Raw genomic sequence first — 22,722 nt, 5'->3', positions numbered from 1 at the left:
ATAGCTGCAATACTTGCATTGTAATTCTGGTGGCTTGGGAAGAGGTGCCAGCCAGTTGGCCCCTATGGCATCACTCTTGAGTTATGTTTGCAGCAGTACTCCTTGATGTAGCTAACTCAGGATTAAATAGTAGTGAGGATGAAAGAGTAGTATCAGCGCTGTCTCTGCAGATCCACCAGAGACCATGAGAATATGCTCAAGCAACTGGTCTGTGCTACTGGGGCATGACTCCTTACCCAGCCTATGGGTAATGAAGGCTGCTTGGGTATGGCTGTTGTGCTGGCATAGACAGGCTCTCAGGGACAGCACTGCATCGTGTAAGACCTCACTGGTGGCATATTTTTTCTCCTTGTTAGTCACAAAGTCGCTTTTGATGAAGGTTTGCTCAGCGCTTTTTTTTTTCTCCACTGATTGATCCTGACGTGCAGGAGAAGTACCTGAAAGTCACTCAAACTGTTCCCACTTTTACAGGACTCAGACCCAGACACCTAGTATACAAATTACAGATGTTTCTTTCATTTTACAGTTTTCATTTCTGCATTCAGCTAATGCATGTTTCAGGGGGCAAGTTGTTGCTGTCTTGTTTGAAAAGATCAGTCTGTACCTGAGTTATTATCTAGGTGAAATTGCAGTCTGTTCATCTGTTTTCAGCCTGCCCCAAAGGTTACTATGGACAAAATTGCCTGCTGTTATGCAGCTGTAGCAGCAGTGCCCAGTGTCACCACATCACCGGAGAGTGCACGTGTCCCCCTGGCTGGACTGGCCACGACTGCAAACACCGTAAGTCAAATGCGTATTCGCTCCACAGGGCACACGGTATCTCCCAGGGACTTAACTGCAAGTGTAAGAACCAGCTCTGTTTGTTCTTAGTCTATTACAGTTTTTTAATATACTTTTGCTAATCTTATTGCTTCTGAAATTGTGTGTTTATGGGTTTGCACAGCCTGGGTGGTTATAATCCTTAATTATCTAGGTTCAAAGTATTGAAATAGATGGCTGATGAAGTGCAAAGTATTGATATAAGCTCTTATTTCAACACTATGGATCCCTTTGCCCAATACCATCTGTCCTGTCAGCATTTTGATTGACAGACTGTTTTGTTTTTCATTTTCAGTGCAGATTAGTTTTAAGATTAATTCTCAATTTTTCATTTTGTTTAGGGGAGATTTATTCAACAAGTGAGTGGCATGTACAGTCGTGTGTCTTAAAGTCACTCCTTAACTTGTGAATATAAATGCTGGGAAAAATTCTGTTCTCTGGAAGAGCAGACCATCCTTCTGTTGACTTTAGCATCACTCTCCATATTGATGGCCATGTAAGAGTACAAATTTGCCCTTTTTGGATAGCACCATATAAATGTTAAGCCATCCTGCTTGATTTTCCTGTTTCATGTCTTTTCTGCTTGATGCGTTATGATCCCTCTTGCAAAAAGCTAACAGAATACAAACCTTTTTCTAAACTTGGTCTTAGACACGTAAAATCGTATAAATTAATTGACAGTGTTGACAGCAGTAGGTTTTGGACCTGGCTTCTCAGGCTTGGTACTGAAGAAAACTCTGGGAAAATCTGAAGTTTCCACCAATATGCATATTTTAAAAATCAAACCAGTTGGTAACGTGTAGAGCCCTTTAGATAGCTTTCAGTAACTCCCTAGGCTGTCTAAAAAAAGAGACCGTGGCAATGAAAAGCTTTTCTTTCTACTCAGGAAAAGATATGAGAAAAGTTGTTTTGCAGAGATGTCTCAGTAAGACAGTTCTTCAGCTATTGCAGACCAGGCATGAAACTCCAAAAGCAGGTTTCTCTTGCCCTAATTGGCACTTTTGTCTTTATCCTTACAAGAAGGGAAGGAGATGCTGTGGTACCTTGTTGTAATCATGCCAGCATTATGTGATTTTTAGAATGAAAGCAGTAAGTTGCTTTAACAAAAACTGTGAGATTTGTCTGTCTTTGTCCATGTTGCATTTCCTAGTATTTTGAGGAAAATCTGACGGATGGTCACAAATCTGTCTTGTTTTACCCATTATCTATTCTGGTTATGCAGATTTTTGCTAAGTGAGTCAATAGCTGATATTTTATTTCCATGAAATTATGCTTTTGACTGTGGATTGATTGATATGGATTGACTATGAATGATTAGTATTATCTGGATGGCATAATATCTGCCTACTTTCAGTTGAAATAAATCAGCAAAAATTGTATTAATTTCCATTGATTTGTGCCCCATGCTGCAGCTGAGAGTCTAGTCCAGAGCTCCTGTACCTTAAGGGGCCATTTTGCATCTTTTCTGTTCTCTCATTTAGATGTAAAATAATCCATTAGGCGAGCTCGAAGTTGATTCTCAATGAAAATACCATTTTGCGTTGCAGCCTGCAATAGTGGCTATTGGGGACAGCGCTGTGAAAACACATGTGTCTGCAATAACAGCGACGGTAGCTGTGATCCAGTCACCGGCTCTTGCTTCTGTGAGCCAGGATTCACTGGAAAACACTGCGAATGGAGTAAGTTGCCACTCTGTCAACACAGGGAATTTGCAAAACCAGAAATTATTTTTCCTGATAATTCCCTTCAGGAAGACCTCCAGGCTGGACCGCCTCTGGTCTGCCCAGTGCATCGCAGGGCTCTCGGGTTTCATCGGGGTTAGATAGTTTCCCTAATTTGGATTCCAGAAAAGTTATTTTCAGATTTGTTTTGGACTCAACAGCTATTTTTAATGTTAAGACCTCATGTGAGTGATAGGATTGATATGTATTTGGCTTGTGGCATAGAAGTTTCCATATTGATTTTATTTATCCAGTTTTAGGTCCGCAATTTTTCTTCATAAATCTTTTTTTAAGGCCAGGCATATAGAAATGCTTCACATGTACATAATGGAAGCAAAATCAGGAAGATTTAGGGTCCTCTATTTATTAACAACAAAAATGCGCAATGGTCTTGCCAGAGGCCCCTGATATCCACTAACCTATTTCTAACAGAGGTCAATAGCAGATGCCTTAAGAGGATAAAAACAGGCATATAGATAATTCCTGATAAGTTTCCCCAGGTTTCATCAATTCGTCACTCAGGAGATTCTTGAGACAGAAGCAATATCTCTATATTTAATGCAACTCGGGTTTTTTTCCAATTAATGTGCCTATTTCCTTTTTTGATTCCATGCAAACATTTGGTATCCGCTTCATCTGTGGCAATAAGTTGGCTAGTTAAGCTGCTATTATTATTATTATTATTATTATTATTATTGATTATATCGATGTTGTTAAATAAATATTTTATCTATTAGTTTAACAATCTTACAGTAGCACAGATGTAGCTACTAGAGTCTCAGTGTAGGCAGAATTAACTGCTGGTGTCACACACAAATGTCAAAACAATTAATCTGCAGCAGTGACCTAAGACAAAAACCCTGGAAAGTTGATCTTAGGGCTGTTGTTGCTGTTGGCACAGAGGGAAGGGAAGGACAGTTAGTGGGAAGACAAGCTCCCAGAGAAAGAGCTGCCAGCTCCACTTCTCTTTTGCTATTGACCTCTCTCAAAACCACATCTCTGCAGACAGAAAGTAGCCAAATAGCTGGTTGTCATCTTCTCTGGCAAGGTTATCAGTGAAGTCATTGCCACCTACAAAACATCTGGCAACCCCTAATGTTCTGTCTATGGGTTTTCTGTTTTCTTCAGTCTGCTTTTTACCCCACTTTAATTGTGTATGTGTATATATATATATATATATAAATATATGTATAAAAAAATGCATATATATGTGTGTGTGTGTGTGTGCAAGATTATGAAAGCCATAATTCTTCCCTAAACATTTTATGCCGCCTTGGGGGTGAGATCTTTACCATCCCTGGAGACCTCCTCTGCTCCTGAGGCATCTCTAGCCTCTTACTGCAGGTCCAGCTCTTTCGCTTTGCGGCTTTGCAGGCAGCTCAGGTTCTCTGGTGGGGTGGATGTATCTCGGCATGCGTTGCAGCAGCCTGCGCCTGCTCGAGCAGAGGGCGGATTCTTTGTGATGTGGACTGCGAAATCATTTGTAAAGTGTACTGACCCGTTGCTATCACCTTGAAAGTCTCAGCTCCAGGCTAAACGCCATAGGTTTGAAGAAAGCTCAGCTGAGAGCCCCGCACCTATTACTGCACCTATTACTGCATAGTATTTTCCTTGCATAGACTCTCTGGGCTCTGACTGAAAGAGAAAAGTAAACACTGAGCAAGATCAAGTTTTTAAGGCATAAGTACACTTCTATGTATTTACTTGTAAAACTAGTGTAGGAAGCATGATGCACGATGATCTGCAGCTTTGGGAACAGGAGGTGATGCAAATGGGATTTTGCACTGATTAAACCCTGGGACTGAATTTCACCTGTAAGCGCAATACATCCATTTAAACAACTCCACTTTAAACAACAGCTCATTTTCTGACCCAGATGATTGAAAGCAAAGAAATACTTCATGTACCTTGCTATCCTTCTGTCTCCCATCCCAACCTATAGCCTCTATAAGAGACCCAGGGGTTGGCTCCAGTTAGTAGAGAGTCACTAAGCTGCAGGAACGACCGAATTCACGCCAGCTCCTCTCACTGCCCACCTACGGCACTGAACAGGCAGCACCAAACCCACCGCTTTAGTCCAGACGCAGAGTTGTCTTTGAGGATCCTCCTTGTTTTCTGTTCTTTGTGGTTCCTTCCAGATTGCCTGAAAATCACTTTGTTGATGTAAATGCTAAAATCCTACTCTTTTTAAAGAGATCTGGCAATAATCTACCTCACTTATTTTAGAGGGGAGTTCACAAGACCTTCAAACATGAGTGGAGGCCCTGTAATATTCTGTTTAGCCAAGTGTATCTCTATTTCAGCCTGTCCAAAATATCTAATGTGAATTAGGCAGCTGGCCCTCTTCTTAATTGATTTTCCTATAATCCTGGAAGAAATTATTTTCATTCTCAAGTGTTGTTTTCTTTCTTCCGATAGTGAGTACCGTGCAAATCTTTTAAAACTCCTTACATTAACTGCTGTGGAAATGTAATTGTTATTCTGTCCCCCAGATGTAATGTTTTCACTTGAATTTTTCAAAGCAGAGCCTGAAAGTTAAGTATGCAGCTTTCAGTTTGGAGCTTTCCGAAGTAAGCCACTACATTTCATATTTTCTCCAGCTTTCTGGGGAAGGAGGATTTGCAGGAAAACAGAGGACTGGGCCTCAAAAGGAGGTGCAGAAGCCGGGAGCTTTCCCCCTCCTGGCTGATGAAGTCCCAGAGGAGATGTGCATGTCAGCAATTCCAGACCAGTGTGCAAAGTGTCATGAAACAGAACCTGTGAAGTCACAGGCTTTGCAACTATCAGATGATACTAGTTTTCTGTGCAGAAATTAGTCTTTCAACACCCTGGCGTTTTTCTAAAATAGACCTTAATAAAAACAGCCCAACTTACCTGGACCCCAAGGAGAATGCTTAATCACATCAGTTTTAGGGCATTACTGTTACACCTTGAGTCTTCTTCTGCAAATAGTAAGAATTCCCATGTATCTAAAAATTCCCTGTTGGTCCCCGATCTGCTCCAGAATTAACCCATCATCTGTCTTTGATTCCTCCACTGCAGGGTGCCCCGAGGGAAGCTTTGGCCCGAGCTGCGAGTCCAGCTGTCAGTGCCAGAACGGAGCTGCCTGCGACCACGTGAGCGGAGCCTGTACTTGCACAGCGGGCTGGACAGGAACGTTTTGTGGAAAAGGTACTGCTGCTCCCTCTGGTCCCTTTTGGGTTTATGCAGATAGGGTTTGTTTGTTTTTTTTTTCTTCTAGAGCACCAGGGAGTTGGTTTTACAACTTATAGCACCTGATCTAAATAAGCCATTGAACTTAATTGGAAGACAATACTGAAATGTGCATTTCCATCCTAACTCAACAAAGCATTTCGCCATGGGCCTGGCATCGGGCACGTGTTTTAATGTGGTTAAAATAAGATGCGTGCTGAAGACCCCTGCTACATCACATCTTTATGACGACTCTTTGTAAGCAGAGTCCAGTTACTATTGTAACACTGAGCAGAAGGATGTTTGTCGTGCCTTACGCTTGCTCATTCCTAGTGCATCTCTGAAATGTTTTAGAGGAGAAACATAGCTCTGTGCATCTTCCCAAAGGAACTCTTTAAGAACAGATATACTTTTAACTTTTACTAAATCCAACAGATCATTTTCTATTACCTGATCATTTGGTAAAGTGTTGGAACGATTGGACCGGATTCCTTAGATAGATTATTGTGAGTCGGTCTGGGGGATCGTCTAAGGAGGGTTGCTGTCATGCTGTATCATTGTGCAGATCGTAAAAAATAGAGTCTTGAATACAACAGAAACAGCACGTAGTTAGTATGACATTATGGAAGTTATTTAAGTGTAAATGATTGAAGATTCTACAAATGATGATCATTAAACCAAAGTAACAATTATTTTTCTTAGAAAGCAGCTTTATTAGCACGTTTCTGCAGGTAGCGTTACAGCTACGACAGAGGGGAGCAGCAGCACTCGCAGGCAGCTGCTGCCCTCTGATGGGAAGGGAGGTGCCCCACAGCCTTACCAGTAATGGAGCAAAGCACCCCGCTGACCGGAGTTCAGACATTGCTTGTTGTTCCCCTCTCATTCTTACCAGGAATTATTATACAAAATAAATACTCTTTTCAAGGTTCTGCTGCAAAGCGTGCCTTGTAATTTATGGCACCTCCACTGTGTCCCTTTTTCACATGATTTAGTTGAACTCTGTTTTTGTAAGTCTTTCTTTTTATATTATTATTATTATTATTGGAAAGGCAATACAGTTATCTGTGTTGTGGTGTAAATCTGTTCACAGCAGGAATCAAAATGGGGACAGAGAGGCTAAACACCCTTTGCCAAAGTAGGTATGAGGAATATGGAGAAGCCTGGGTGATGTCTATTGGAAGAAAAAAAAAAAAATACAAGTCTCAGCTTTCAAATGAGTCATGTTGGACATTTTTATCTTTTTAGATTCCTGAAAGAAGGCTGTGGAGGGGAGAGTAGAATACCATTCTTAAGACCTTGTTTTCTACATGTTTTCTCTCAAGCAGGCAGGGCGTTTGCTCTGAGCTGACCTGTGTTACATTTTCCCATAGAAAGTTTCAACCAGAACAGTTTGGCAGGTTCCAAAAGATGAAGACGAAGGAAAATGTGTGGGTGGTTTGCCCTTGGTAGAACCTTCTTGGCACCTTTTCTCTGAGGAGCTGTAGCACTTCTGTTTTTAGTGACTCGGAGACTGGCAGGGTTTCCTTCTGGCGAGGATGTGCTTTTTGCCGTCCTCTTGGCAATCCACCCACGTCAGCCAAGCTCTGCGCCTTGCAGACAAGAACGTAGAGATTGAGACCCAGCGCAGCTGAGTTGCCTTGGACTTCTCACATACTGCTGATGCTTCATCCCAGGGCTGGGAAGGACTTTTCCATCATCACAGAAACATTGAGACTGAAACTTTTGAAGCCTTCTAAGTTCAGAGTCCTAGGAGAAGACAGTACCTTACAAAATCTAATATTGATTGATATTAATAATTAATATAACTCCTGCACGATGAGCGCATTTGAGCGTGCAGTCGCTGCTTCTGGTATTTTCCATTATGGCAGCATGGGATCCAAATTCAAGCTGAAATTGCAGAAGTCCCAAAATTTGCCTTTGGGCTTTTTTGGGATTGGTTTTCTTTTTCAGGTGGGCAGAAAGTACTGCTGTTCCTTTTCATTAATTTGCTGCCTTCAGCCTGAAGTCAGGCTTCAAAGGTTTACATGCCAGTCCCTGTTGCAGAATGTCACTTCAGTGGCCATTTCCAAGTTCTTTATTGGCCACAAATTTCCATAACCTCTTCTTATTATTTATTAGCGTTGTAAATGTAATTGTAGCCCTGGCTAATTCTCAGCATTGGGCTTTTATAGTATATCTTGAGGTGCTGGACCATGTCCAAAGAAGGGCAACGAAGCTGGTGAAGGGTCTGGAGCGGCTGAGGGAGCTGGGGTTGTTTAGCCTGGAGAAGAGGAGGCTGAGGGGAGACCTTATTGCTCTCTACAACTACCTGAAAGGAGGTTGTAGCGAGGTGGGGGTCGGTCTCTTCTCCCAAGTAACAAGCGATAGGACAAGAGGAGATGGCCTCAAGTTGCTCCAGTAGAGGTTTAGGTTGGATATTAGGAAAAATTTTTTCACAGAAAGGGTTGTCAAGCATTGCAACAGGCTGCCCAGGGAAGTGGTTGAGTCCCCATCACTGGAGGTATTCAAAAGACGTGTGGATGTGGTGCTTAGGGACATGGTTTAGTGGTGGACTTGGCAGTGCTGGGTTAAGAGTTGGACTCGATGATCTTAAAGGTCTTTTCCAACCTAAACGATTCTATGATTCTGTCTCTTTATGGTGAAGTTAACCAGGCTTATCCAGCTTACTCCGCCTTTGTGGATGCACACTAGCAACTGTAGAAAGCTCCTGGAGGATTTATGGCACTATGGTCAAGCGACCGTGTATTTGTCATTTCGGGCATTTGTGTTACCAGCTAACATGCTGCAGTGTCTCGACCAGTAACCAATGTTCATCCCTTGGCAAGGCAGCCAACCTAAGAGAAAAGCACCATCGTGCTTGAGCGTGCCATGGTGTTTGAGGCAGGGGCAATGCTTCAGTCATATTTCAGTGTTAACTGAATCAAGGCAAACCTTTCAATTTGCTGGAATCGAGTGTGTTGGAGGTATGACCCAAGACCTTGTATGTGATCCAGTATTCTCTGAAAAGAGTATAAAGAGTGAGGGCAGCATGTTGGCTCAGAAGATATTTGCAACATTCAGCGCAAATTGCTACTTATATCGCCTGTCAGTAATACAGATAACCGAAGCCACATCATCAGCCACCAGCACAGGACAGTTTCCAGGCTAACCAGTAGCAGGAGATACTGTTGCTCCAGGTTGCCATTTTGTGAGACCTTGCTGTGAATTAGTCAGGAGTTGACTGAACTTCTGTGCTCTCAGCCACAGGATGCTGCCAAGAGACCTCGCGCTCGTCAAAGTACTTTTGTCTGTCCATCAGCATCTCAGTTCTGCTCTGCTCTGAGTCAGCTTCAGTTGCTGTTCTTCGTCTCCGCCTGGTACCATTCAGTCATCCTGCTGCCTCTCCGGTAGTGGTATGATCATGTGTAATAATAACGGGTAAGAATAAAGCTATCAAACCACTTTCTGAAAGAAAATTAGGCATTTCTGAAAGTGGTGCATGCCTGCTCCATCTTTCAGCTCTGCTCAGTCCATTGGAAAAATTCACCTTGTGAATCTTGTAACTCTTCTAAAAGAGCTGCAAAAGGAGCAGAACTGTTTCAGTTGCAAAGTAGCTAACATTTGCAAATAAGCCTGAAAACAAAATAATCTACTAAGAAATGTTTGCAGGCCATCTGAGCAACCTAGGAAAGGCTCCCTTTGCATTTTCTTGAAAGCAACAGGTGATACAACTAGAATGCTTGAAGAAACACTGTACGGTTCTTCACAAGGTCTAGGATTACCAAAGGAAAATGAATAATTTTCGGTGGTTCCTTGAGAGATGCTACTATAGCAATGCCTCTAGATAGCTTTCCTATCTGAGAGGAGAATGTTGCATGCCTGGGGAGAAGGTACCTGAGGCACAGGTGAGGTTCTGGCTGTTCCTGAACTGAAGCAGCAATTAATGCCTCTGCATTCCTGGACTGTGCAAAGGCAGTAATCATAGCAAAAGGTGGCTTTGTAAGTCCTTTCTCTATCCTGTTAAAGCACAGATAACATAAGTAGTATTTTCTCCAGAAAAGATGCCTACTGTGATCACCCACTGCTGCAGGGCTTTGGTTTTAATGCACTTAGAGCTAAACAGGCAAGTAAAGAAAACCAAAAAACCACCCCTGACCCCAAAACCCCAAACCAACCTTTATTGTAATAAATAGCTAAATATATCAATGCTTTCTTCAAATAAATGTTAACATCTGACATGCAGGAAGCATGTCAGCTGCCCAGCCAGCAAACCCAAAAGGCATCAAGGTGTGGCTGCGTTCGCCATCCGTGCTCACAGCTCTGTTACAAGCATGACGTGCCAAGCGAGCCGGGTCACCCTGCCCTGCGCTGGGGTTGCTCTGCTCCCGTTTGGGAAGGCAATTGTTAGAACTGATTTAATGCTGTGAAGTGCTGAGCATCTGCTGCTCCTGCTTTGAAGGTTGCGATTGTCTTCACTGCAACATAATTTTGTTTAATTTCGTTCGCTGCTCTGGTGTGTGTTGTATGACCCAAGGCACGTGTCCAGTTACGGGATCAGGCCAACAGAAGAATTATCCAGTTCGCTGCTTAATCTGACCGAATATCCCCAAATGCCCCACAGTTAGCCCACAAATTGGAGGCAGCAGGAGTCTTGGACAACTACAGTGTGTTTATTAATGGGTGCGTTAATAACAGCAACATATAGCCCTTGTGAAGTGCAGCACTCAAAGTTTGCATTTGAACTGCTGGCTAAATCAGCACTACCACAGGACAGACCAAATGGGCTTCTATCTTGGGATTTTGGCAGTTAATCGTTATCATAGGGTAGCCCAGCAAGAGTTCTGTTTTAATAGGATAAAAGGGAAAAATAAATACTGTGCATGTCTGGGAAGGACTGACAACGCTGTGTAGTCCTTGCATTAAGCAAAGAAAAACTTTGTCAGCCTTTGAAGTCACCTAGGGTTAAGGAGAAGTCCTTTCTTGTGTGCTGTGCCATACACTCTACTGAAGCATAATAAATAAGGACATAAAGATTGAAACCACATGCTGATGTCGCTTCCTTACAACTTGATAACAGCTCTCTCTCCCCAGTACGAACTGAACAGAGGCTGATGGATGCATTGCCGTTTTATATCGGTACGAGGCACTTTTCTGTTTTTCTGAGACAGCACATACTTGGAAAGTGGTGTAAGCCTGAAATCTTTCATATCCCAAAGAAGAAGCTGCAGTCTGGATAGGATGAAGGGAAGAGCAAGCCTTTTGATTTTGAGCAGATGAAACAATCATAGGTAGTCACAAGCTGAGCAGGAGCTCTGAGAGTAGAGAACCCAAAGCAGATGTGGCAGTGTGTTGCACTACCGCTGTCACTGTCTGAAGGTGCAGGTTTGCCTGTATCTACAGATACTGAATTTCCCCCTCCTTGTAGCCAAAACAGACAGCCATTCTTTTTGTTGGAGGACTGAATTTACATTTATGGAAGAGGTGGTACGAGTAGACTGGAACAAAGAGCCTGGGTGTAAGGAAGAGCCAGGGCAAGAAAAGGGACAGAAGAGTCCAGTAGTGGAAGATGTGTATGGATAATGGTGTTATTCTGACCTGGTAGAGAGCTGTGAAATCAGTGTGGAGGGTCGTTGGGTAGTGTGTATGATGATAATCGTCATAAGACTCTGTTGGGAAGCCAGTCATTCTAATTTCATGGTAGAAGCGTGAGGATAGGGTTTTAAATATAAGTTTATATTGAACAAGGAGGACAAAGAGATAAGTTTTATTGAATAACTGCTCATTTAATAAGCACCATCACTCCTGGGACTGACCAATTCTGGGGTTCTGTGGAAAGAATGACATACAATTGTGTAACTACAGATTTATTATCATTTAGTATAACATAATTATACAGGTACTTGCATAATCTAAACACACACATATATATACAGACAGAGAGGTTAAATTAAGGCTACACAGACAACATAATTCCTAATTTTCTTGCTTTTAACTCTGCATAGCAGCCTTAACGCTCTCATAATGCAGTATTTTGGGTATGATGTGGCCCACTGACAGGCACCGATGGCTTATTTTCACTGCTGTCAGCACTGGTACAGATGTAAATTGAATCCATGGGCCTGCTTTTCCTTACAGGTCCTAGATGTAGGTGCTGAGCTCCTTAAGCTCCCTGGACTTGTCTTGCTACATTTAATTTGTCTTGGTTTTCTATATTCATTCTCTTTGCCGGGTTTTCATTTCAGCACTGAACTACACCACTATGGCTTATGTTCACCGTTAAAAAAAATCTTTAGAGAGGTGTCGGGAAAGTAAATGGGAGCATAAGTTTTGCATTTCAAAAGACAGGGAGATAATCCGGGATGGCCCCATAGTCTTGCATCATGTTGAATTATTTCCTTTTTTGCCTCTGGCCATTACAGGAGCACAAGTACTGGCTTGCGTGAATCCAGATCCATTCTCTCGCCTGTTGTATGGCTTTTCAGTATATTCTCAGCTGTGGTTTTCTATGCGGAAATCTGTTGCTTGTGTAAAATGGGTCATGTTTGTCTGAGATGGGCGTAGCAGAATTGTGCAGGCTTAACCCTTGAAGCAACTTTGGCTCTTAAGCGCAGTCACAGAGTGATGTGTGACAAAGCATCCATGAAAAGATGAGCAGCGCCCCACGTTTTCAGATCTCTGAGCTAGACTTTATACAAAAAAGAAACGAGAACTTGGCTAAAAAAGGATGTTTTGCATTTTCAGCTTGTCCGGATGGATTCTTTGGGCTTGACTGCCACCAGGTGTGCAAGTGCAAGAATGCTGACGGCTGCGACCACGTCCTGGGAACGTGCCGCTGCCTCCCCGGCTGGCTGGGAGAGACCTGCGAGCAGCGTACGTACAGGCTACGCTCCCCATCCCTCTTCGCAGACTCTTTCAGCGTTAACATGGGTTTCTTCTGGGAATGTAGGATGACCTACCAGGGTACAATTTTAGATAGGTCACATTCCTTTCCAAAGATGCCAAAAAAGGGAGCAATTTTTGGTAGGTCTGTAAATAATCAACTTTTTTTTTTTAACTGCTGTTGGCACTTGTCAAACATTATAAGCCATCAGTTTTTAAATAGCAGAGCTGTCTCCTACCATATGACGAATCTCTGCTTTTTGTTTTTGTGCAACATTAAGAGATGAAGTATATCTCTTTCTGGTGTATCTCATCTAATTATCAATTAGAAAGTGACAGATTACAAATGCACAAAGTGGGAAAAATCAGAGCTGGGACTATTTTTTTATTTGAGCATGACAAAATATTTTTTTAACTAATTCTTAGAAAAGTTATTTGGTTTTGTTTTTTTGGGTTTTTTTTGGTTGTTTTTTTTTTTAAAGTCAACTTCCTAGATTTTTACAAGTATGGATTATCCCACAATCTTTAAGCTAGTAAGGTTTTTCTGTATGTTTATGTTTATGCATATATAAAATCTGCTCTTCTGAGAAATTGTTCACTAAATTTCATGGGAAATTAAATTATTGGCTTTAGCTACATGGCATTACATATGGAGATAACTGAGCCCATTTGCAAACTTTAGCAAATGAGGGGGGGGGCGGGGGTGTGTTAAGATTTTCAGGTTTTAGCCTCTCAGTTTCCTAGGTTCACTTTAGGATGATGTCATGGTCTATACTTCCTTTTGAAAATATGACTGCCATCTGTAGGACTGTGTTGTAGAGCTGGAGCCCAAAGCAGCTCCACAAGGAGCCAGCTTTCATTGTTAGTGAACACTTCTGTAAGATTTCTTTAATCCATAGGTTGCAGATTTGTGCAATAGAAAATTGGTTTCATTTAGAAAACAGAGAGAAATGGTACTTGTATTGAAACAATTCTGTTCTCCAGCCATACACCATGTTATAATCAGCCCTGTTTGAGGGCTGCACTTGCTCTTCATAATATTTTGCCCTTATTTGCCCCACACCATGCAATACAGCCTGTCTTCTGAAAGGGCTTCTGCAAAATCCCCTGCTCTTTTGATTTACAGGAGAATCTTTCCACTTTTTAGATATTTCTGCAAACATCCTACCATTGCAGTCCTTTTTGCCTCCTCGTGGGTCCCTATAGGAACGCTTGGCTTTCTGTCTCCCACTGCTTGGAGATGGTGGTGGTGGTAATACTCCCCTGTGGGTGTAGGTTAATGAGCTGACCATGAAATAAATGCAGAGCCAGAGCCATATAGCCATACCGCAGAGCAGAAAAGGTCTTGCTGAACAGGTACGATGTTTGCTTCTTGGTCACAGCTCACTTTAACTGCCCTTCAGCCGAGCCATGGTGTTAGCAATGTGTCACCTTGGCCCTTCCCTACTCCTTAGACTGCATTAGGGATGGGAAGCTTTATTCCTACATATTTCATTAAACTCAATTAAGAAATGCAGCTCTTTGTCAATGGCCTTCTGTGCCCCCATCTAGTCGCATGAGAAAAAAAAACCTATTTATTCTCTTGAGCTGCAGCCATTAGAGTTTTATGCCGGGTTGATTTATTCCTCATGCTGGCGAAGATGCCAAAGCCTCCGAGGTCTCCTTTGTCTGTAAGTAAAAGAGCAAGGTCAGTTAACAGTGCAAAGGGTAACCTCCTTTTTTCCTGGCTAAACGATGAATCTTCATTTTGATTTTAAGACTGGACCTCAGCCACACCGCTCCAAAGGTGCTCGGAATAAGGCAACCATGGGTTGGAGACACCGGCTCACCACTCCCCATCCTTGTTGGGCATTTAATATTCCCCTTGCTGGTTCCTGGGACTCGCCAGCTCTAGCAGCTGGAAGGACAGCACTCGTGTTCAAGTAATCAGATTGCAGGCAATGTGCTGGAGGATATTGAGGAATAATTTTGACATCATGGGATTTGAATTGATCTTAAGCTGCCCATGCAGTGCATTTTATACAGTGCTATCTAATTATGGGCAATACGGACAGTAATACCTTTTGTTGAAGCTGCCTAACGCTTTCCATTACAAGACTCTGTTTTTCAATTGCTTGTAAATGAATTACATTAATCTGGGATGAAATCTGCCAAGCAAGCTCTGCCTCAGCTTAAGGTTGTGTTTGGTGATTTTTTTTTTTTTTTTGGGGTGGTTTTTTTGAGTGTCTGCCTAAGATATTTTAGGTTTCCAAGAAAGAGGCTTGGGAAATGTGTATTGCCTATGTTTAAAATAAATTAAACTGTTTTGTTTAGTGTCATGATGCCTTGGCAATATAGAAATGAGGACTTGACATGTGACATCTCTTTGTGCCAGAAATGTAACCTTCCTTTCTGTATACAAACTCATCCAAATTTTGTAGTTTCCAAAAACAAACAAACAAACAAAAAAGACCAAAAAAATCTCATTTTGTGTTATGGACTGTAGAAGCTGAACACGATTCAGCATCTGCATTTTGCCCTGATTGTATTAGTACTAAAAACGCCTCTTTCTGGAGCTGTCGGGGCTCAGCAGGATCTCCAGAGAAGCAGTTCCTTGTGGTAAAAAGAGACCACACTGGTTTGCAAAATAAATAAGTTTGGAATGATCGGCTGTGCCAGAGTCTTTGCTCAGGGGTGCTGATAACCAGGGGTTTGACGTTTCATAGTGTGTGAGCACTTGACTTTGCAAATTCCCTGTTCTTTTAAAGCTGAAACGTCATTTTGGGGAGAACAGTCCGCGGGAGCTGCATGAAATCAAAGCTTCTGGGCACCCTATTGAGTCTTAGTGCCCATCGTTTCCCTGTGCTCCCTGACACTTTTGATGGCTGTTGACTTCCAGTCTGAATGTTTTGCTGTCCAGTTTCATGTGTTCCTTACTCTGCATGCAAAAAGGTACTTTTAAAGACTGTAAATGAATAATCCCTCCTCTTACAGAGGAAAGGCACCGAGAGGAAAATTTTGAAGCAGGAAGAAGTCTAATAATTTAAACATTTCTATTGCTTCTTTCCTTTGCACTTATCATGAAGAAAGGAGAAAAGTCCCACAGCTATTTGTACATTCAGTTGTGGAGCTTCATAAACTAACTTCAATATATCACTTATCTTATTCTTCAGAAAAGTACTTTGATAATCAGGATTGTCCTACAGAGAAGCTAAAAAAAGGTTTTATCCACCTAATAGAATAATAAAAATTTTCTTCTCCAGAAATTTCTGCTTCCCTACCAGAATTTTCACTGGAAAACTCTTTTGTCTTCTCGGTAAGCTTAACAAGAGCTTTGCACACATACTCCGAAAACCTCACACAAACCACTAGTAACCAGTCAGGGGACCTGGTTATGAGCTGGTTTTTCCTTTGGCTTGGTTATGATATAGTTCTGGTCTGTATTGTGGAAATATTTAGTTCTGCTCCCAAAACTGAGCCAGAACTCTGTAGGACGGACTGAACCTTTAACTTGGCAACCAAGCCTCATTTGCAGAACAAACTTTTAGCTGTGATGGGACTGAGCTCCTGCACTTTCTTGTGTTTTCAATGTGGAAGAGGTCCAAGCGATGACAAAAATGAACACTGTTGAAAAGTCCTGGGAGAAATGGTGTCTGTGAGAACCATATCGGGAAGCTGGAAGTCCTCAGATGGGAAGAAAAGGGCTGGGAATGGGTCAGATACTGTCAACCAAGTTCACCCCTGCGGCTGAGACGGTTTCACTCCTCCCTCCAGTCCCCAGGGACATGTCCTCCCGCAACACTGCTTCTTGTTCTGCACATTGGCACCCTCAAAGCCATAGAGGTTTGGTGAAAAGTCATTTTTTGGGTCCGATCCTGGGAGACGTCACGTTCAGTGAGTGCAGGACACTCTTCTGGATCAGGGATCAGAGCCTTTTTTGCCTCTCCGATTCGTGCCAGCAGCGCTGCAGGGATGAGAGGCTCTGGCAGCTTTGTACAAGTGAAGGAGAGCCTCTGCAAGGCAGGCACAGAAACTGTGCAAGGAGGCTATCCAACTGCATCAGCTCATTTGGTATTTTTTGGGTGATATCTGAAGAAAACAGGGTAGCAGTACTGTCTGTTTTCCACCATTTAAAGCTATCCAAATCTCCAGTGCAATGGAGACTACAGGAATTTTATCACTGCCATTTCTCGCAGGCAGCAGCACTGAAAACAGAGCTGCAGCAAGTGTACATTTGCGAGATGGCTGCATTAAGTTTTCACCTGGGAGCCAGCTGCTTAACCAAATGCGTTGAAAATGTCACCCCTCTCTGACCAAAGAATGAGACTCTGGGTGAGCAAAGGCATCCAGCTGTGAAAAATGAACGCTGAAAACAATGAAGTTGTCAGTTCTCTTACCAGGATGCAAATAAATACCCGGGCTGTCAAGCTGGCGGTTCTGCTGGACCATTAGTTTAGCACAAAGACATTCTGCAGGGCAGGGGATGACAGCTGATCCGTCACCCGGGTGATCCTGCCCTTCGATAACAAACCTCTTCAGAACGTGCTATGATACATATTTTTAAGCCACATTATTTAGTGTCAGGCATGGCTAATATATGGACTCAGGCACCCTTACGATGTGAAAAGTGTGTCAGTGGAAGCCACTTTCAAACTGATTTCTTCAGCATTAGGTTTTGCCTCAGGTTTGCTCTGTGCAGTCCCTCCTTTGGTGCTTCCTGACGGGGTTTTGTGGACTTTTCTCGTTGCAGCCTGCCAGGGGGACAGCTACGGGCCAGGCTGCAGCCACGCTTGTCACTGTCACAACGGAGCGCTCTGTCACCACGTAACCGGGAGGTGCCTTTGTAGCCCGGGGTGGAAAGGAGCCACCTGCCAAGAAGGTACAGTCAGAAATTCAAACCCCTGCCGGAGGATCATAGGAGGGAAGAGTAAAACTTCTGCTCAGGGGGTTCATTGGTATTTTAATTATCAGCTCATTGCCTTGTGTTGTCACTGGGTTTGTATTGGCACAATAATGTGGCTCGGTCCATTAAATAAATCTGTGATGCCATGTAGAGGGGCTGGGTGTAAGAGCTCGGTGCAGACGGGGCTGAAACAGAGTCATAAACTGGAAAGAGAGCTATTTTTGAAGGCTGTCTGATTAAGGGAGAAAAGGTCCATAAAACTCCCATTTATGACACTGAAACAAAGCTATTTCTTTTCTATGGCCTGCTTTACTGTCCCATGCGCCCGACTGATCCTCATCATTACTGTACGCTGTTCCAGACATAGGCTAAATCCAGAACATGTGAAAGGCATTGGGACTTCCAGCCTTGGCAATTAGACCAATACATGTGACTCAAACACAAACCCAACTCCAAGGAGCCTTAAGAAAAGAGGCTGGCAAAGAAAGGCTGCACTGAGGCTTCTGTTTCACCTCCTAATCCCCTGCACCCAAGCAGCTAGAAGAAGTCTGTCCATCCCTGTTGCAGAAGGCTGCTTTTTCTGACCTGTAAGTAGTGCCACGGAGCTGGGGATGCTGCTGCGGATGCTCCTGGGTGAGCTGGAATTTGGAGTCAGCACCTCCACGCAAGCAGCGCCTGCCCTTCAGCATACTGAGAGGATGGGTAGGGAAAGGGAATGAAAGCTGGCAGGAGTAGAGGAATATATAAATTAAATGGATCCCCCTTTAAAACCTAATTTGAAGAGCTCTCTCCATGAAGGAATAAAAAGTTGGGAAGGCACAAAACCATTCTTGATGACATGTACAACACAACCTAAAATTTTCTGTTTTGCATGAAGGCCTCAAATACAAAACCAAAGCAAAAGTTAAAAAAGCAGTTGTCAAATATGAAGACATTGTCAAACGTACCCTTTTTCTTTAATGGCATGTTTGGGGGTTTCTTTTGTCTTTGGAGGTAAGGAGGCAGAATAAGTGTGTGAGGATGGGTGAGCCATCCTCTGGTGACTGTGCTTTTGCAGAGAGAGAACTTGCTCCTGTTAGCGTCTTAAAAAGGTGCCGCTCTGACATGAGAGGTGTGTATTTTTTGTGCCAAAAAAACCTCAGTTCTATCCATAGGATCTGGTTGTGATGGGAATTAATAAACTTGCTTAATTAAAATAAGGTAAGCTGTGAAATGTCATCAGCCAACTGTGGGTAGCAAGCTCAATTAGAAAAGGAGTTGGGATTTTAAGAGGACTGTACAAAGAAATTCTGAAAACAGGGAAATCAATAACTCCACTCCTTGGCACTGAGAAAGCTGGTAGGAACCAAGAGGTATTTTTGTAGGTGCAAACAGAAAATCACAAGGTCATTTGGTGGGTCGTAGCTAATTCACTTCATCACCTGTTTTGTTCCCAGATGAGTTTTACACTGGGCTGTGCAATTCCGTATCAGTCATGGCCCCGATTTTACTCAGTTATACCTTCCACAGCATCTCCACGATCACCAGGGTGAGAAGAGGCGGTGTAAGCTGGGAAAGGTTGTATTTAACCTGTGTCCTCCTCCTGCTCTTCTTAATGGAAGGGTTTTGTCCTACCTTCTCTTTGCAGCCTGTCCTCCTGGATGGTATGGTGTAAACTGTCTACAGCGCTGTGTCTGCCGTGGCCAGGCGATGTGTGACCGTGTGACGGGCGAGTGCCAGTGTCCCGAGGGTTGGACGGGGATAGCGTGTGAGCTGGGTGAGTCTCATCATGTCCTCCATCGTGCCAGCACCTCGTTTCAGTCACTACGTGAAGAAATTCAGTTCTGGTGAGGTCTGGTTTGGGACAGCCCAGAAAAAAGAGAGAGGAGGAGCAGAGGGCTGGAGAGCACCGTGTGTGGAGAGGCTGAAAAAGTTGGGGTTGTTTAGTCAGAGGTGGGAAGACTGAGGAGAGGTATGGTATTGGCACTTGAACGTACCATGGTGCTAGAAACTTGCTGGACAAAGGAGAGGCATAGGCTATTTTTTGTCCCTTGGGGACAGAGGAGATCGGTAATGAACTCAATTTGAGGAGAAAAAAATAGTAGAAGAAATCCTCCAAGAGGAAAACAATGTATTTCTAGAGAATTTTGCCAAGGGAGGCTTCAAAAATCTCTCTCTCTGAAGGTTTTTAGGACCTGCTTAGGTGTCTTACCATATTTCAGAGGTGTAAGTGCGTTCTCCCTGGAGCCCGTCCAGACTGGCCCCCCCTCAGTCTCCCACATCTCGTTGCAGAGTGTGGGGACAGGAGGTACGGAGAGGGCTGTGAGCAGAACTGTAGCTGCCACCATGGGGTTTGTGACCAGCACTCAGGGAAATGCGTCTGCCATGCCGGCTGGACTGGGGACCGCTGTGATGTTGGTAAGGGCAGTTCCTTCTGTGGATGCCTTATTTTAATGCTTTCTTCTGCAATCAGCCATTTCTTCTTCCACAATAAGAAGTCTGTCTCTATTTTGTATCCTAATTTTCTAGTATTCCATAGGCCAATAAGAAGTAATGTTAGTGTGAGCACTCACCGTGTGTCTCGGGAGCCCCGGGGGCAGGTCTCTGTGAGCTGCAAATACATGCCCTTGTCCAAATCATGTTATCTCCTCCTACTTTTGTTCCCTGCCTGCTAAGAAAATGAAGGTATTTCTCTGCCTTATGGGTACGAGGAATAACATATGAAAGGGAGTGAGTTGTAAGGAAAGTTTGCCAGATCAGCCATATGCTGCTGCATCTCTGTGGGGCACTGAGGGGAGCTCAGCAAATTGGACTGTAATGGTTCAGATTGTACCTGCCTTGCATGCAGTCCAGATTGCCCAGATTTGACATAGTTGTCAAAAACACGTCTGGCATGTTTAGATCCATGTAAATGCCTGAAATAGAAATCTCATAAGCAGTAGGTATCAGATGACTTGAAATGTGCCTTCAGCTCAGCCACTGACATGCCGTGACTTTTGCAAGCCACAAGTAATTTTCTGATGTCTCCTGAGGCGCTGAGGACTCTCAAAGCCTCAGCCACCAGTGTGATGTGTAAAGCCTTCACAGTGCCCACCGTCCTTTTCTTCAGGCCTGACTTTCTCTTTGATTACTTTGCAGAGACCTGTGAGGTGGAAAGCAGTACATGGATGCAGTGTATTTTCACTGTTCAAACAGCTGCCCCTCTGTCTATGCAGAATTGTGTCAAAGCGAATGGCATCACCATCTCTATAGACACCGTCTGGATTTGTACTCTAGACTATTACTAAGTCTTTGCAAGCTTTCATGTGCAGACTCGTTAATAGCCAATGCTAAATGCTTTTAATATTTTTAATATAATCTCTTTCAATGATATTTTCTGGGCATGCAGTCTTCTAAATATACATTGCCATGTGCAAGAAGAACAATATTGGCTCATTTGCCAATGACGGATGCTTTCCATGCAGCAGGAAGAACTATTGCTCTCTCTGCTTCTCCTCGCAGTCTGCGCCCCAGGATTTTTTGGCAAGCAGTGCGAGGAGCAATGTGACTGCGTACACGGCTTGTCCTGCCACCATCAAACTGGAGCGTGTCACTGCGAAAAGGGATGGCGAGGGAGGCACTGTGACAAACGTGAGTGTCTGCTGGGCATTTACGGAGGAAAGTTCAGGTTGGTGTGTACGTTACTCCTGGATCCAGAGCCGATGGCAGGGTCCTTTCACTCCTGTGTTGCTCTGTGGGGTCAGTCTGGAAGTGTTCATGGGGATGGTTGCAGCAGATCCATCAGAGGGGGGTAGCTTTGCACCGTCCTGCCTGGCCCCTGCCCCATGCCCTAACAAGAGTCGGTTGCATGGTTGCAGCTTGCTTGCCTGGCCGCTACGGCGCAGGCTGTGCCCAGCGGTGCCGGTGTCCTGTGGGTACCCCCTGCCATCACCTGACGGGCGAGTGCGGCTGTCCTCCAGGATTCACCAGCTACGGCTGTGAGAAAAGTAAGTTTGTTATAAGAATGCAAATACTTTCCTTGTAAATTAATTAATACATTAATTTCTTAAATAAAAACCTAATTATATAATCAATGGCTGAAGAGGGAGGAGACAGGAACCTCACGGCAATGAAGATGGACAAGGGCTGTGTGTCACTCACCCAGATAGTTTGGAAGGTTCTGACCTCGTGCCTGGCATGGTTTGGGCTGGCGAGGTTTGCCCTCTCTAGGTTTGGAGCTCTCAGGCTGGCAGGGAGCAGCTGGGGACTGAACTGGATCAAAATAGACTGAGGAGGTGCCAGCGGAGCCCGGCTCCTGCCTGCAGCCATTGCTGTGCCATGGGTAAAGCAGCAGCTCTGCTTTCTCTTGGCTTTGTCCCCGTGAGAGACCATCTATTCCTGCTGCCAGAGCTCGTGGAAATGTCATTATCTGTTTTTTCTTTGATGTTGAATTTGTCCGTCTGCAGCTGTCTTTGAAAGCAGGCTCGTTCTGTGACCCCGGCTGCATAGTTTTGACTTTGTTCTTCCTTACAACGTTTTGCCTGAACGCTGCTTTAGCAAAAAGAAAAACACCAATAAAAGGAATTAAAAGAATTGGCATTGGTGTCCCACATCCTTCACTAAAGGACTCTAAATCCTGACCCACAACCAGGTCAACTTAATGGAAGTAAGATGCAAGAATTAGACGTGGAAAGTCCAAAACCTACCTGTAGGCAATGTGACTGTCAACAGGCAAAATGAAACCTGTAAAGGTGTTGGTGCTACAGCAGCTTTGCAAGTTTAAACTCCCTGCAAGAGGTAGAATGTCTTTATCCACACTCCTGGTCCCTTGTGAATTATACTGTTATTTTAGTCAATTTTACCTGACATTTCCCTATGATTTTCTCTAGTGACAAGAAAATTGTATCTGGCCCTTGACAGTTGGGCACAAATTGACTGAACGAAACAAAATCAAGCAGTGAAGTAACCCCCAAGTAAATGTAATAAATCCAAAGTCCCAGAGGAGAGCGTCATTCTGTAGGCAGGGATTTTATTTAATAAATTTGAGCTTGCTCTTTGTTTGAGTGCTATATTTACCAAGACAAATTTAATTTATTGGTTTACATTTCCTCTTCCCTAAGCTTGTCCACCAGGCACGTATGGTAAGAACTGTAACCGAGTATGTCAGTGCTCTGCCGAGAATGAGGAATGTCACCCGGTGACTGGCGACTGTGCATGCCGCCCGGGCTACTACGGGACCCACTGCAACCTCCGTGAGTATCTTTGTGGGCTGCCCACTTTCTGAGCGAGGAC

The 22,722-nt window shown here is 43.6% G+C and overlaps 1 protein-coding gene across 5 annotated transcripts in view; it reads left to right on the top strand.

Annotated features, from left to right (window-relative positions):
- LOC104022063 (uncharacterized) overlaps positions 1 to 22,722 on the top strand; it is a 206,271-nt gene that overhangs the window by 164,661 nt on the left and 18,888 nt on the right. For 4 of the 5 annotated variants that reach the window (XR_015700699.1, XM_087740364.1, XM_087740362.1 and 1 more), the window contains exons 21-30: positions 652 to 780; positions 2,367 to 2,498; positions 5,583 to 5,711; positions 12,453 to 12,581; positions 17,320 to 17,448; positions 19,100 to 19,228; positions 19,744 to 19,869; positions 20,953 to 21,081; positions 21,309 to 21,437; positions 22,551 to 22,682. Coding sequence is in view for 4 of the 5 variants with exons in the window: in XM_087740364.1 (XP_087596490.1) it covers positions 652 to 780; positions 2,367 to 2,498; positions 5,583 to 5,711; positions 12,453 to 12,581; positions 17,320 to 17,448; positions 19,100 to 19,228; positions 19,744 to 19,869; positions 20,953 to 21,081; positions 21,309 to 21,437; positions 22,551 to 22,682 (1,293 nt within the window). In the remaining variant the exon portion in view is untranslated. The remainder of the gene's footprint in view (positions 1 to 651; positions 781 to 2,366; positions 2,499 to 5,582; positions 5,712 to 12,452; positions 12,582 to 17,319; positions 17,449 to 19,099; positions 19,229 to 19,743; positions 19,870 to 20,952; positions 21,082 to 21,308; positions 21,438 to 22,550; positions 22,683 to 22,722) is intronic. The other variant, XM_087740363.1, reaches the window with a different exon arrangement.

Source organism: Nipponia nippon, unplaced genomic scaffold (genome assembly GCF_047370975.1).
Source record: "Nipponia nippon isolate SJK-2023a ecotype South Korea unplaced genomic scaffold, ASM4737097v1 scaffold_7, whole genome shotgun sequence".
Taxonomy (NCBI): domain Eukaryota; kingdom Metazoa; phylum Chordata; class Aves; order Pelecaniformes; family Threskiornithidae; genus Nipponia; species Nipponia nippon.
The sequence above is the reverse complement of the archived record's forward strand: the minus strand, read 5'-3'. Positions and strand labels throughout refer to the sequence as shown.